Raw genomic sequence first — 15,261 nt, forward strand, 5'->3', positions numbered from 1 at the left:
TTAAGGAAAATCGATGATTTTGGACTGGGACAGAGAAAATGGAAAGGAGGGATTCACTCTGGTTTCCTACATCTAGAACGGCACCAAGTTAAAACCAGTGGAAAAGCACAGCAACCATACCACAGCCCAGCACACATCTCAGGCAGACATTAGGTCCGGGATAACTGATGACCATAAACAGGGTTGACCTCTTTTCAAAAAGAGTGGCAGGAATTTGAAACAAGCTCTCAAGCCATGTGGTTGCAACTCCAAATGATTCCTTAAGGGACTCCTGGATCATTAACCATCTTGCAAATAATCAAGTAAAATGAACCAAGCCTTCTCATTTGTAACCTTACTCGTGTTTAATCCACTATGTTTGCTAGGTTGTCCTAAGACGTCAATTGGCCCCCACTGGAGCAACCTATCAGGAACTGAGGTGAAAGACTTCAGCACACAACACATCCACTCACACTCCCAAACAAAACCATCCATTTTTAAAGAACAAGATATTCCAATTCTTTTATAGGTAAGTGACTATCCCTGAAACGGCAGCAAGCACAGCCGAAACGAACGAAGACGAAAGCGTCTCAAATTGAAAAAGTCTTTAATATTTCAATTAGAACAATCTGTATTACGTCAGCATTTAACAATAGGGATTTTTTTTTTGTTTCCTTTTCTGTGTTAATCGGCAAACATTTGAAACAACATTCTCCATTTCACAAACCCCCGGAAGAGGGGGAAAAAGAAAAACAAAAAAAAATCAGGAAAGAATTAATGCAGCAACGTAAATCATATACAACAGAAAATATCCAAAGAGAAACATAATTTAAATTATTTTTAAATATATATTTGAATTATTTTATTACTCTTACACAGGCTACAAGAACTTTATACATTACTCCTCTCTTCCCACTTAACATGCCCCCCCCTCACCATCCTTACAGTTCTGTAACAAAACAGGAATGATACAGTATAGAAACAGTGACCAAGCGACAGATTTCACTACAGCAGAACGCAAAGAAAACTCCGCCAACCGAAACGTTTCATAGAGGTAGATTCTTCTGTGTTGGGAACAAAAAGGATGTTGTTTTTCTAAAAAAAAATTGCTTTACCCTTTTCTCATGATGCAAACCCTTCCAAATAATAAATACCCCTCTGAAGAAATCCCGAGCCGCCCTCCATCACTTAAGCTGCATCAGCGCAGTGCAACTAATATTAAGTGCTCGCTCTTCAGATCTCGGATGCCTATTGCATTAGATCACTGCAGTATGTTCCTTTAGCTCAATTGAGAGTCCGTCTTTTATTAACGGAACTGTTCATTAAGAGTTTCTATACAGCACAATTCAGCTCAATGTTCTCTCCTTTGGGAATTTTGTTTTATTCTTCTGCAATTGCAGAGTATTCCACGAGGCCTTCCACTTCTCACCTCTCCCTGCGGCTGCACAGAAATGAAACAAGGAAAGGCTCTGCTACTCAACCTTGGGAGTGGTGTCACCCGACGCACTTTCTCCTGGTCAAAAACACAATAAAAAAAGTGCAAAAAAGAGCCACAAGTGCTCACACAGATCCCTGATCGGCACCGCCAGGTCACAGAAACTGCACTGCAGCAAACAACAGCTCGGGAGTCAAGGCAGGGAGCCGCTGAGACACACCCGACTTGCTGGCTGCCAATGGAAATGACGCCAATATTCCCATCTCCTTAAATTCCACCCAGAATCTCAACTTCCAAGAAACCAGTAAGAGGCAAATGACGCAGTACAGATTTCAGCTTTAAAAGAAATGTTGTGAATCTCATGCTTAGCTTTGCTGGAAGCAATCCAATGACAACTGCAGGCTTGAGGATACAGCCAACCGAAGGAGGCCACATCGTTGTGTTCATAGAAGAATAACAGACACTAAGTGACAAACTATTAGACTTCTGTCCCCATGACAGCACAGGTGCTTTTGCATCTGAGAAAGACGAGCTTGAAAGACTGCAGGCTCGACCACAGGACCTGCTTCTCATCGGATCTGTAAAACGCCCATTAGACAGAACAGGGATCAAACAATATTTAAAAAAAAGGATCTAACCGTTTTCAGGAAAAACAAGGGACTGGACAAAGGCCCCAGATACTGACCAGTCAGGCTCATTGCAACAGTTATATAATCATTTACTTTTTATCCAGGACATAACAACCAAGGATCAGATCATGCTGCACCAAACAAGACAAAACAAAACCCATGCACTGCGTAAGCTATCTAGGCAAAGATATACACATGGTCACGGGACAAATGCAAATGTCTGGGGAAAAAGGTTTTTAAACCCCTTTTCAAATGACAAGTGGTCGTGAATGGCGCAGATGGGCAAGAGTAACGCAGAAGAAATGGCTCCAAACCAGTCGATTTCAGTTCTTCGGAATCACTAACGATGCCCTGATCTGGCACTGTCACTGTCATCTGGCGCTGGCTGCTAACCTGCCAAAAGTGAAACTGCTAGTGTGACCACAGAGGAGAACCCTGAGGTGGGGGGGGTGGAAATGTTGATTCGTTTTCACACCCTTAAACAAATGAAATCAAAACCCATCAGCTGCAAAATACTGGACTACTGCTGATTTGGCAACTTAGAAAGCCCTTCACTTACCCGGAACAGCAGCAGCCTGCTAAAATGTTTTTTTGCAATTTACAGACCACCCTGGTGTCCACATCCTGCCCGTTTTCCCGAGACGTTCAGTAGCTCCCAGGCATGTGAAAAACACCCAGTGAAAGGGGGTCTTGTGGACCGCCAGCCGTTGGCGAGAAGCAGCTGCTTGAACAGGGGTCTCAAAGGCAAGTGGACGGGGCGTTTCTGACCTGACTGACCAGTCCAGCCAGAAACGACACGGTCACAAACAGCCTACTGAACAAGTACGGAAAGGGGGGGACTTTGGGGATACCGACCAACCTCAGTCAAGGGCAGGCTAACTGGCAGTGATGGAGGACAGCGGTTCTTCAGTTTATTCCCACACATGGCTCTGTTCCTGCTACCACACCTCCAACACGTGTCCCAAACCCCAGGGGTCTACCATGGGAGTTATGAGGAGGGTTCGCCCTTAACCCTAAACATAAAAAACAATCCTTAACACGATTCGGGATGACGTTCATCGTTCCCTCTGGAGTATTAAATCATATTTTAAAGCATTTATTATTAACATACCGCAGGACCTAATGTGTGTTACACAGACACCGAAAAGGGTTCAGTCTACTCATTTACTTACCACATGCATTTAGCAAGAGTTGGAGCCTCAAGATTCGACACAAACCGAAACAGGAAACAAAATAATCTGTGAAACACAAACGGCAGGACAGGCCGGCTTTGTGTACAACTGAAAGCTGATTGCCATGTGCAGCGTGTCAATGATTAAAACTTTTGTGACCCGACTTCCAGTCCAGTGGGTCGGTTAATGCAAACTGTGTATTTATACATATACATTTCTATAAATTATTTTTTTTTTTGCAATGCAAACATCCGACCACAGGAAGTGTCCCCCTGGTGGTGCATTGTGGGAAAGCTCCGGCCAGTCTGACGAGCCAAAGCTTTCTTTCAGGTTCCTCGCTCTTCCTCGCCTCGCCGGGACACCACAGACTCGCAGATACGGCCCCTTGCGTCCGTCTGTAGTGGCCCACCTGTCCCTGTGGAAGTCCTGTGGCCGGCAGCTCCCGAAGAGCTTTGCGGAAGGAGAGCCGAGCTGCAGAGGCCTGGGCTGGTCTCCCGCCCCCTCTGCCCAGAGCCGTGCGCCCGTCTCCTCGCCGACACCCCACCTCCCTCGCCAGGCAAGCACCTGCTGCTCTACTTCACCAACTTTAACACGTGTTCCTGCACAGAGAAGGACAGGGGCGTTAACGAGGCCCTGACACAAAGCGCCTTTACCACACCCTATCAAGGGGGTTTGTACTTCTCAAGTATTTGGAGAATCTGAAGTTTTGTACTTTATCCCTTTAAAATATAAGGCAACAGCATTGTGGACAGAAATGCCAGTTCTCTTGTACTCCTGACAAAGCTTTTAAAAATAAAGACTGACCAGTCAAACTAAAACCACGAAAATCTCCCAGTGGTAAAGTCAACAGGCTTTTGAGTTTTTTTCCCCAATTAACTACAGGACACTGACATATATAATAATTTACAGACTACTATGAGAAAAGCAGAATTGTGTGTTGGCAAATAAGGGTAAAATAGCAGACTACAAACCTCAAAAACAGGTAGCTAAGCAAACATGCGGTACTTGTCAGGGGTTCCCAGGTCTGGATTTGAGGAGCTTCACACCTGCTGGTTGTTGCTTTAGCGGAGTTTGGTTACATAACTGACCAGGACCGGTCAGCAGCATTCATGTGACCTCTTCAGTTGTTTTCAGATCCCAAATAAGCCCAGTTGCCATTTTGAACTACTGCATTTCACAAGTAACTTAAGAGCTTTGACTGAGTAGTAAATAATGTGCCAGGGCTCCAATTAATCTGTTAGTTCAACTGAGGATTAAGCGAAGATCTATGATGTAATGAAAACTAGCAGGTGTGGGGCTCTCCAGGAAAACTTTCAGCACAGATATTAAAACAGGTTTCAAATTGTTTCAAGATTTTTTGAGGACTAAAGCCGCTCCCTTTTTTTGCCCCTTTGGGGGGAAAAAAGATCTGAAATAGCATAAATAGTCCAAATATTTTTTAGACTTAACATTTGCAGCCACGGAAAAAAAAAATCAAGGCGCGGAAGCAGAAAGATTTTTTCTGCACCCATCTATCATCCAGCTACCACTGTCGTAAAGATCGAATGAATTCAGACGAACAGGGCGCGGAGCTGCACGAGGGATGACTGCCGGCTGGAAGAACAGACAAACGAGCTGTAAATGTAAATTAATCAAGGCTCTTTCTGCATGTCTTCATTAATAAAAAAGACTCGCAGGGCGGCATCTTGTATCTTGACAAATTCGCCTTTGCGCACTCCTGTCGGAGTGTCGTCCCCGGAGCCAGGGCTGGGGCGCCCGGCGATGAGCCCCGGAGAGCACCAGGAGACGGGGACCGCGCGCTCCGTGCCGGACTCACCTGCGGCTCCCTGGACTCCAGGCTGGACAGCTCATCAGTCTTGCCTTCGGCTTGAGCAGTGCTGCTGACCAGCTGTAAACTGCGGGTGACCGGCCCGCCGACTCTCTCCCGCGTCTTCACAGAGAAGCGCTCCTCCTTCTTGGGCGGCGGCGGCGGCGGCGGCGGCGGCTGGGGCGGCAGCGGGAGCTTGGCTTCCGGCACCTTCTTGGGCGGCAGCTCCTTTCCCCCGCGCTGCATCCTCACGGCCGGGCGCGGCGCGGGGTGCGTGGAGGGCGCGGGCGGGGGCGCGGGCAGCTGCTGCGGCGGCGGCGGCTGCTGCTGCTGGGGACTCCCCTTGAGCGCCGGCCTGCTCTTCTTGGCGTAGGTGACGGAAGCGGCCGGGAAGGGGGCAGGCCTCTTGGGCCGGGCCTGGGCCTGGGCCTGGGCGGGGGCCGCCTTGACTTTGCCGGGCGGCGGCTTGGAGGGCACGGCGGCAGGTGCCGTAGGCCCAGAAGTGCGGGCCCTGGTCTTCCCCAGCTTTGCCTGCGAGCCCTGCTGCTTGATTTCGGAGTCCGCCGTCCGCCGGCGAAGGTTCCCATTCTTGTCCTGGGAGGAGAGGCCGCCACTGCTGCCTTTCTTGACCTTCTTGGAAGGGGGCTTCCTAGGGCAGCTGACCGCCACGTGTTTGTTGAGGCTGCCCAGGTAGGTGAACTCCCGGTTGCAGTGAGGGCAGATGTGCATCTCCTGCTCTTCCTGGCCCAGGCTCGAGGCCTTCTTCGCGCTGGCGGCTATCTTGTTTTTCTGGGAGATGGCCTTCTGGACGAGCTGGTTCTTCTTCTTGTTCAGAGCGTTCAGCTTCATCTTGGCAGACGGCTCCTGGCTGAAGTTGAGCCTCTTGGGTTGGCCCATCCTCCGGAAGGCATTCTGCCCAGAGGCGTTGGTCCCCATCACTGCCGACAACACTCCGTTCTGGGGCTTCACAATCTGCTTGAGGGGGATGGGGTTCTTCTTGGGGGTGTAGCGTTTCTTGTCACTGGCATTCGCGCAGGCCAGGATGTGCTTGTGCAGCTCGGGCATGTTGTCAAAGCTTTTGCCGCACTTTGTGCAACGGATGGCCGTGCTGAAGGTCTGAGGGATGTTGTGAGTGGTGAAGTTGGTGGCGGAGGCCACTGAGCCAGCAGGTGTACGGTTGTGGTAGGGGAACGGGGGTGGCTTGAAGCTTGGGTAGTGTTGGTTGATGCCCAGACGCACATCTGGGCCTTTGGGTTTGCCCCCTCCAGAAGCCATGATCTTTATTGTAGTGTAGAGCTCTTCGGTGGAGTCATCAAGATCATCCTCCTCTTCCTCTTCCAGCTCTTCTGCTTTCAGAGCCTCAGGGTTATCTTGCGAAGACAGGGTGCTGCCTTCAGCAGAGGTCTCAGTGGCAGTGGTGGAGGGGGATGGCTCCAGACTGGCCCGGGCTGGGTCCGTGTAGTTTTGCGGCCTCAGCTTGCCGTTCTCCACTTCTGTGTGCATGCAGTCTTGACCAGGATGGAGGTCCTTCTGGTGCTGCTTCAGGTTGCAAAGAAAGGCAAACTCCTTGGCGCATGTGGAACACACATAGATCCTGCCCACACCATGCAGGGTGGAACGGTGCTCCAGCAGAGCCTCTGCATCCCTGAAGAGCTGGACACAGAACTCGCACTTGAACGGCCACTCCTCTGCGTGCCCCACAATATGGCGACTCAGCTCCTTTATGGAGGGAAAGGGCTCGTCGCACACGTTACACACAAAGTTCTTGCAGAAAGTCTCCTGTTGAGGCTCCTCCTGATCAGAGGACGTCTGTAGATCACCAGCACCAGGAGGAGGAGGAGAAGAATTGAGATCAGCAGCAGGGATGGCAGATGCCTCCAGAGGCTTGTCTTCCTCAAGGGTTTCTTCTTTGATGGCAAAAGAAAAGGGAGAAGGAGGCAAAGCTAGAGGAGGTGGACTCTCTGGTGGCACGGGATGTGGGGAACTCGCAGAAAGGGGTGGGTTTGGAACAGAAGCTACAAGAACAGGTGGGTCCAAGGGTGGAGGAGCAAGGGGGGACAATGCGAGCTTATGCTCCTCCGGCTCTACATTTTGTTCTGGTACTGCAGCCTCACCCACTGAAGATTCCATAGGGTTCTGTTCAACTGTTGCTGGGGATGGTTCTAAACCCACAGAGTGCTGTAAGTGCAGTGATGGAGAAGGGGATTCAGTTTCTGTGATGCTAGGGAGATCATTGGGAAGATCGACTGTAGAATCACTTTCAGTACCAGAGGGATCTTCACTGGTAAGCGACAGCTCCTCAGAGGGCATCAAGGAATCCACTTTGGAAGGGACAATTTCTACTTGGCTTATGGAAACATCTGCAGGCGGTGCAGGACCTGCTGACGTTGCAGAGTGTTCTGGAGGATTAACATCGGGATCTACAGGCCCGGAGTCCGGATTCACCACCACTGGCAGAGAGTCTACAAAACCAAGAGAGGGATCTAACGGAGAAGGCGAGGGATTCCCGGGACTTGAACTCACTGGACTGGGAGAGTTTTTAGGGGACAGAACTGGAAGGGAAGACGGGGTAGGGGAGCTGGGGGGCAGTGGTGGTGGAGAAGTAGGAGCTGGGAGGGGAGAGGGGGCGGTTGGTAGCACCGGGGGAGGAGGCGTGGGTGAGGCTAAAGTAGATGTGGAAGGGGACGGGGGATTCATGGTAACGGGGGTCAGCGAGGGTGGCGATGGGTGAAGAGCGGCAGGTACTACAGACCCAGGCGACGGTGCTTCAGAAACAGGGGAGGGAGCGGCAGGGGAGGCAGCCAGGGAGGGGTCGTTAGCCGAAAGGGCACTGGCGCTGCCCAGCACACCGGGGTTTTCCTCCACTGCTACTTCCAAGCCTCCGTATTCATTCATCAACACTTTCTCCAGCATGCTGGTGTTGGGCTTTTTCTTCTTCACCAGGGACTGCGCCGTACCTCCTTTTACTTCAGGCTCCGGTGAAGGCTTCCTGTGCATGCTCAGATCCAGCACGGCTTCCCCTGCCCCCTTGTTTGAACCCTCACTTCGTTTGTTCACTCCGCTGGAAAGGTCCAAAGGCTGCTGGTTGCAGGAACTGCCCCCACTTCGTCCAGCTGACCAGTCAACAGGAGAGGTTTTGAAAGCGTCTACGCCTTGCGGACTCAGGGTGTCCCTCTCATCTCTGCTTGACAGACTCCAAGCAGGGGAGCTGCAATGGCTTTCCAGCTTTGGCACTTTGAGGCCAAAAGAGGCCCCAGCCTCAGTCTTCCCAGTTTCTCTCATGGCAGGGCTGTGCTGGGGGGAATTTGGGGGGGAAGCCGTCCTCCTCTTGAACCTCCCCGAGGCCGCTGGCAAAGTGGTGACCGAAGTCAAAGGGGGGCCCAGCCTGTGTGCCTCCGTGAACAGAGTCAAGCCTGGCTTGTGGCTGTCCTGGGTCTGCAGGAGCTGCTTCAGCTTGGGGGAAAGGTAAACCGTTTTCTCCTTTGGGAAAGCCAAGGTTTCTGTGGCCTGAGGGTACAACCCTCCCACCACAGAGGAAGTGGATGAGGCAGAGGAAGAAGAGGCCGAAGAAGAAGGCGTGATGAGTTCTGATTCCACTTCTGTTTTGATCTTGGGGAGAAGAGGTGGGGTGGCAGTCCTTCTCTTTGTCGCCTGGCCACCATTGGGAACCTCCTTCACTGCACAGCTTGCGGTCTCTACTCTAAGGGCAGTGGTGACCTTGTCAGGGCTGATTATCAGGGCATCAAGGCCGAACAGCGTGGCTGAGCCGGGCTCCACCTCAATGACTTCGCAGGTGCTGACCGCACTGGTGGACAAGATCTTCCCGTCAATGTAGAGGCTCAGGTTCTCCGAGATATTGCTGGAGATATCCACCATGTACTCCTCCTCCGGGTCTCCCTCGTCCTCCGGGTCGCCGCTCGGCGTGTAGACTGGCGGAGGGCTGGCATTGGGGGACTCTTCAGGCGGCGCCGCCGGCTGCTGGGGTGGGGCCTCCTGTGGAAGCATGCCTTTCCTGCGGACGCCCTTGGGCAGAAGGTGACGCTCGTGAATCCTGCGCTGGTGGCGCCGCATGTTGGTGTGGGTGCCGAACACCTTCTTGCAGTACTTGCACGGGTGCTGCTCCTTAGGCTCCCCGTTCTCGTCCAGCACCACGCTGCGCTCCGCCTCTATCGCCGGGCTCTGCTTCCCGGCCTCCGGGGGCTCCTGGAGATCGCCGCCGTTCTGGGCCCCGATGATGATGAAGTTGCCAGAGGAAGAGACAAGGTCCGGGCTGGAGCTCTCCGTGGGCAAAGAGGGACTGAAAGACGACGCGGTGCCAGAGACCGAGCCCAGCTTCTTCTTGGGCCTGGCTTCGTGCCTCCGCTCGTGCCTCCTCCGGTTGATCTGCGAGCCGAAGGCCTTGCCGCAGTAGCGGCACTTGAAGGTGTGGGTCTGGCAGTTGGCCGAGATGTGGATGTGCATGTGGCGTTCCAGGCCCTGCTTGGTGGTGAACCGCCGCTCGCAGTGCAGGCAGGGGAACAGGAAGGACTCCTGGGGGTCGCCGTCGGGGTCGGGGTCGAGCTTAGTAACTGGGGATCCAGACGGCGATTCCGGCGGGAGTTTCTCTGCCCGCTCCTCCTCCTCGCACTCTTGGGGGCTCGCCTCTGCTTCTGGAGGTTCCTCGGGTTCCGCTGCCTCCGATCTCGGCGAGGCCTGGCCCCCGTCCTCCGGCAGCGCATCTCCTGGTGCTTTCCCTAGTTCTTCTTCCTCCTCCTCCTCCTCCTCCTCTTCTCCTTCATCCTCTACTTCTTCCTCCACCAGCACCTCAGGGACACAGGCAAGCAGGGTCTCCTCCTTCATGGGGACCTGCTCGACGTCAGCAGGCTCCTCCGGGCTGGCTGTCTGCTGAGACGGCTGCACTGAAGCGAGGGATGGCTTTTCATCCTCCTCCTTAGGACCTATGGAGACATGAACAAACTCAGCATTACAGCCGTTTTTCATTTTCTTTGGGGAAAAAAGTCAGAGTACCCAGTCTCTCTGAACACATACAGCAGGACAACACTGGTCTTAAATGGAGAACGTCTAAGGAATCAGTTGCTTAGCAGTTAATATGGTAAATTACAAAAACACAGCCCCCCTTTTTAATTTTACAAGATGAATTCTGGCATAGTTAATTTGTACAAAATGCAGAAAGTAGACATAACAGAGAAAAGCTAACACAATGTTGTTTCTTTGCCACAGAAACGTTCTTTACCGTGTAGAATGAGCACATTTGACACAGCAGTCCTGAAACGAGAAATAAATCCGTATACCAGCACGCGCAGAGCCACACTCACCGTCCTCGGACTCCCGCATCTCAGTGACAGCGTGCTCGGGGTCACACGATCTCTGCTGCCCTTTGAAGCCCTCTGCGCCGCCCTGCTTCGCTCTCTCCAGAAGCTTCTTCCTGGCTTCAGGAGCAAAAAAAAACAGGGCAGAAATTCACACGAGCTGCCAAAAATAAACCCCTTCACAGTGCAAGACTGGAAGAATCCCGTTGGTCTCACACAAGAAGGAAACAGGGGCTCCAAGTCAACATACAGCATTCTGCTCTTCCAGATCACAAGGAAGTCCTGTGTTGGACGCAGTGGCACAGTAGTGCACCTAGATGGCGCCCTCTGTAGATCCATACAGTTTCCCTTAAAGTCCCTGAAAGTCAATAAAGGCCGTTGCAAGACCAACAGCTCCTGTAGCACACTACAGCTGGGCTGGTCGCCGTCTGGCAAACATGGCTGGAATACAGGAAGCCTGCAATGGACAAGTCAATGGAAAGAACGATTTTCTTTCGATTTTACTGCTCTCAATATAATCATACTGCTCCCCATCGCACTTGGACCTCGGCAAAAACACTCATTAGAAATCTTTGAATAATCACGTTTTATTCTGGGCACAAAACCAAAAAAGGGAAAGTTACGAAAATCCAAGAAAAAGTACCAAGACAAATACTAACTCAATTACATTGTCCAATTAAAAATATATATATAATTTATGAGACATTGCTTCAATTAAAATTGATTTTCCACTGAGAAGTTGATTTCAGGAAAGAGAGACTTTCAAAAAACAAAGAGTAAAATGATTCTGTTAACACAATCCTGATTCTGTTAACACAATCCAAGAAGTCACAACTGTGTCATACAATATCACACAAGAAATAATGCAATGGATGAAATGATGTTGACTGCTGGATGAGAAAAGCCTGTATTTTAATATTTTAATGGCCTGCCAAGCACACGGTGCCTAAACTCCTTTTTTCCCCCCCGACCACAAGGTGCTTCCAGAAGAAAAGCTCACTCAGAACATACAGCTCCTTGCAGAAGTATTCAGACCCTTGAATGTTTTGAAACGTTGCTGGATTACAAATGATACTAATACAACTTTCTCCCCAGTCAGTATTTTTATTGCAAACTTGGGGTTTAATGCAAAACAGACTGGGGTTTTTATCCAGTAAATGTGACCGTTACTTCAGTGGTGCACAGGCAGAGGCCAGTGGAAAGACAGGCAGAAGCAATTAGATCCACCTGTGTAAATTCACAGCTGCCCGCTCCTACAAGGAACCGAATACCCATGCAAGCAGGATATACGAGTTTTTGACTTCCTTTAAGAAATTTGCTGACAACTAATTTTTTCTTACAAAATGTGTTGGAGCATGCAAGTTTAGAATACAAATACTGGAGAAAAAAAAAAGGACTGGAAAAAGATATGCATGTATCATTTGTAATCCAGCAAAATTTGAAAACTTTTAAAGGTCCTGAATTCTTCTGTTAGGCGCTGTATAAAAACACCATCAACCAACCAAGGAAAGCTGGTCATTTCTGTGTTTGTTAGGCTTGCAATGGATCAGAAGCCTGCATCTCAATGAAGTTGAGTCCTGAAGTTACTGCTATTTGTGAGAGCTATAAAATGCTCCTCTTGGTGTGATGGAAGAATTATTAGACATGATCCCCCTACAAAACGGAGCTGAGGAGTTAAATCACCTAATGGTATACTCCAAAGATCAACACACAGCCAGAAAATGCTTCAGCAATAACAACCAATAATACTCCTTCAGGTGGAAAAACAAGGCTGTAGGTTTGCTAGAAACACTGAAAATAGCAAAACGCTGAAACTCCATTTTTTCCCCACCAAATAACAATGGAGCTTGGTGTAGAACACACACTGGGTTAGAGAGTTCTTCTTTTGTGAACATCATTGTGCAATATTCATTTAGCACTAAATAGTTCTTATTTATCCGTGATGGACTGGCATCCCGTCCAGGATCTACCCTGCTTTGCGCCCGAAGTTACGGCTCACCGCCACCCCGATTTGGATCAAGTGGTTGGAAAATGGATGGATGGGCTACGTATTTATCAATCCAAATAATATTCTATAGTCTCAATCAATTAACTTCTGCTTTTGTAGCTTTTACACTTATTATGGAAAACATGCTTTCCATTGGTTTTTTGCAGGTGTTGTAAAATTCTTTTCAGTCTCCCTTTTGGCATCTATTGAACAAACATTAGCTAGGAAATTAATAACATTTAAATGAAAAGAATCCATTCCTAATTTACAAGTCTGATACAGAACACTGGTACCGCTTGAACCTGTGTTAAATTACCCAAAGCAGAATGTAATTCAAATGATTAAAATATCGGAAGACCAACTGTTAAGAAAGCAAGACAAGACCGTTTTCCAGAGTGCACTCAAACTTCCCACGCGTCGCCTTAAACTGAAATTCGTTCTTGACGCACGCATCAAAAAAATGTGCAAACGCACAGATCTAGTGAAAGATGAAGGGACTGGCCTCATTCCCACAGAGCAATCAATACAAATTCAAGCATCAAAACGGGACCTACAGGACAGCGGGGTGCCACATTAGCAGAACAAGTCTCCATATTCTACTGAACCAGAGGATGGAGGGTTCAGGTTTGTAATTTTATTTGCAATGCATCTACTGCTTAAATGGCAAACGACAGCCCCTAACTGAATTACACGTCTTATTTAGGGCACTAGAGAAATACACCCAGATGGCATTGCTCACTGCAACAATATCTGTGTTACAACCCTGTGTTATTAAAATTAGATCTGGAGACTTCCATTGAGAATGTCCTTCACCGAGGGGTCCGACCCCACGCTGCAGCTGCACGAGGAGCAGGGCAGAACTGACTTTGCCAGCCCCTCTTGTCCTCTGCGCCCCTCCCTGTGACGGCAGGACAGCACCAGTCCCTATGACATCACTCCCCTTCCCGCTGAGTGAAGCGCCACCCCCCCCAGGGAGACCCGTCGGGATGATGTCATACTCCGCCAAATGGAACGAGACAAGCAGCTAACTCCCAGCGTTCCTAGCTCCACAGGGGGCTCTGCAAGCTATCCCACCTGGACACAAGAAGAACGATCCCTTCTTTAGGGCTCAGTGCAGTTTACAAGTGTGTTACAAGCTGCATGCTGTGCACACTGTGTGCTGCTAATTAAAGACAGTTCTTCAGAGAATTTCCAAATTATGCACAGTATTCTGCAAGTACATGCAGCTGCACAAATACACCAATACACAACACAAATTTGAATTAATGGTAACCTAGCACTGAACTGACTTGCAGTTATATAGCCAATCACTTATCCCAGTTAAAGTACTATACAGTAACCCTGAGGTAGCCAAATTAAAATAAGATCCTTTAAGTTTTAATAGGTTCACTAAAATTTATTAGAAGCGAGACTCTCCAAAACATGCCACACTCATTCGAGGTTGTGTAGACTTGGCCGGCCAGGGCAGAGCAGTGGCTCTGTGGCTAAGGATCTGCGCCTGAGGCTGGAAGGTTGCCGGTTCAAATCCCGTGGCCGGCAGAGGAATCCTACTCCGTTGGGCCCCTGAGCAAGGCCCTTAACCCCAACTGCTCCAGGGGTGCTGTATAAGTGGCTGACCCTGTGCTCTAACCCCAAGCTTCTCTCTCCCTGTCTGTGTGTCTCATGGAGAGCAAGGGGTATGTGAAAAGAAATTCCTAATGCAAGAAACTGTATATGGCCAATAAAGTGATCTTATCTCTTATCATTCATGGAAAACGGCTTCCACATTATTAAGAAACCTAAAGAAGATTCTGATCAGTGCTTTTTCCTTCACTAAGCGATGGCTGAAAAGCCTTAGCGAGCTGTGCGGGGCTTGTGATCCTGTTGAGCAGAGCTACTTGCTGGCAGTGTCCACACGGGCCGGTATCAGACATGCCCATGACCTGTCTCAGCGGCTCGTCTGGAAAGACAAGGGGTTGTGACTGTGCTGTCAGTGCTGTCGTGCAGACTGACTAGGAGAAGTTTAAAACGGCACATCTTTTCCCCCCTGTGTTAGACATCAGCTCATCCAATCAGCTAAACAAGTATCGGTGAACTAAAACAGGTTTACCCAGGACTGAAACCTGAAAACGTGCCCGTGTGTAAAATTCTTTCCCACTCGCCACAGGAATGGGTTTCTTCTATTATGTTGCTCACGCTGCTGATCAAATTCCTGCAGCTGTTCTTTAGATTTAAGTGTTAAGCACTGCTGTCAGGGATATATTAACTCTCTCCCAGAAGGGGAAAAAAAAAGAATAACCATTGCACACAGCTCTACTGATGGAGAACTGACAGGCAGAAAAGCTCAGAAAATATTTATTCTGGGGACATAGATTAGGATGATCACCATTTCAAGAAGAAACAGAAAATGATGTTAACAGTGCATGAGACTACATCTGCATGCGAGCAACTGAGCACCAGCACTGCAAGATCCAGTACTTCCTAAACGTTTCAGCCATTTCAGGATTGCGGAGGAGCCGGAGACTGTCCTGGCAAGCAACAGGCACAAGGCGGGATACACCCTGGACAGGACTCCAGTCCATCACAGAGTGCACACGTGACACAGGCAGGCACACCAGGGAATTTTCCCAGAAGTACGCGTTTCGACTGCGGAAGAAAACCAGAGCATCCGGAAGAAACCCACAAGGAGACCATGCGAAATCCATGCAGATGGCACGCTAGGAATTGAACCTGGGGCTCCAGTGCTGTGAGGCAGCAAAGCTATCCACTGTGCCACTATTGCAAGGCACAATAGGCAAAAATTCCATAACAGAAGAACCATGCAACATGACCAGAAGCAGGCGCCCCACAGTAAACCTCTCACATGCTTAGGACACTGCGAACATGATAAAGACCTCAGGGTGCTGTGTATCTGAAATTCAAAGGCAGCATAACACAGCCAAGCCCCATTACAAAACAAGCGCT

At 49.6% G+C, this 15,261-nt stretch overlaps 1 protein-coding gene across 4 annotated transcripts in view; it reads right to left on the bottom strand.

Moving 5' to 3' along the window:
• Positions 1–569: 569 nt before the first annotated feature.
• The window catches only part of prdm2b (PR domain containing 2, with ZNF domain b), a 57,339-nt gene continuing 42,647 nt past the window's right edge, over positions 570–15,261 (bottom strand). For all 4 annotated transcript variants that reach the window (XM_069184038.1, XM_069184039.1, XM_015336855.2 and 1 more), the window contains 3 exons: positions 10,338–10,451; positions 5,032–9,959; positions 570–3,814 (listed from right to left, as the gene is read on the bottom strand). In XM_069184038.1, the coding sequence (XP_069040139.1) occupies positions 3,788–3,814; positions 5,032–9,959; positions 10,338–10,451 (5,069 nt within the window). In that variant the 3' untranslated portion in view covers positions 570–3,787. The remainder of the gene's footprint in view (positions 3,815–5,031; positions 9,960–10,337; positions 10,452–15,261) is intronic.

Source organism: Lepisosteus oculatus, chromosome 25, assembly GCF_040954835.1.
Source record: "Lepisosteus oculatus isolate fLepOcu1 chromosome 25, fLepOcu1.hap2, whole genome shotgun sequence".
Classification (NCBI taxonomy): domain Eukaryota; kingdom Metazoa; phylum Chordata; class Actinopteri; order Semionotiformes; family Lepisosteidae; genus Lepisosteus; species Lepisosteus oculatus.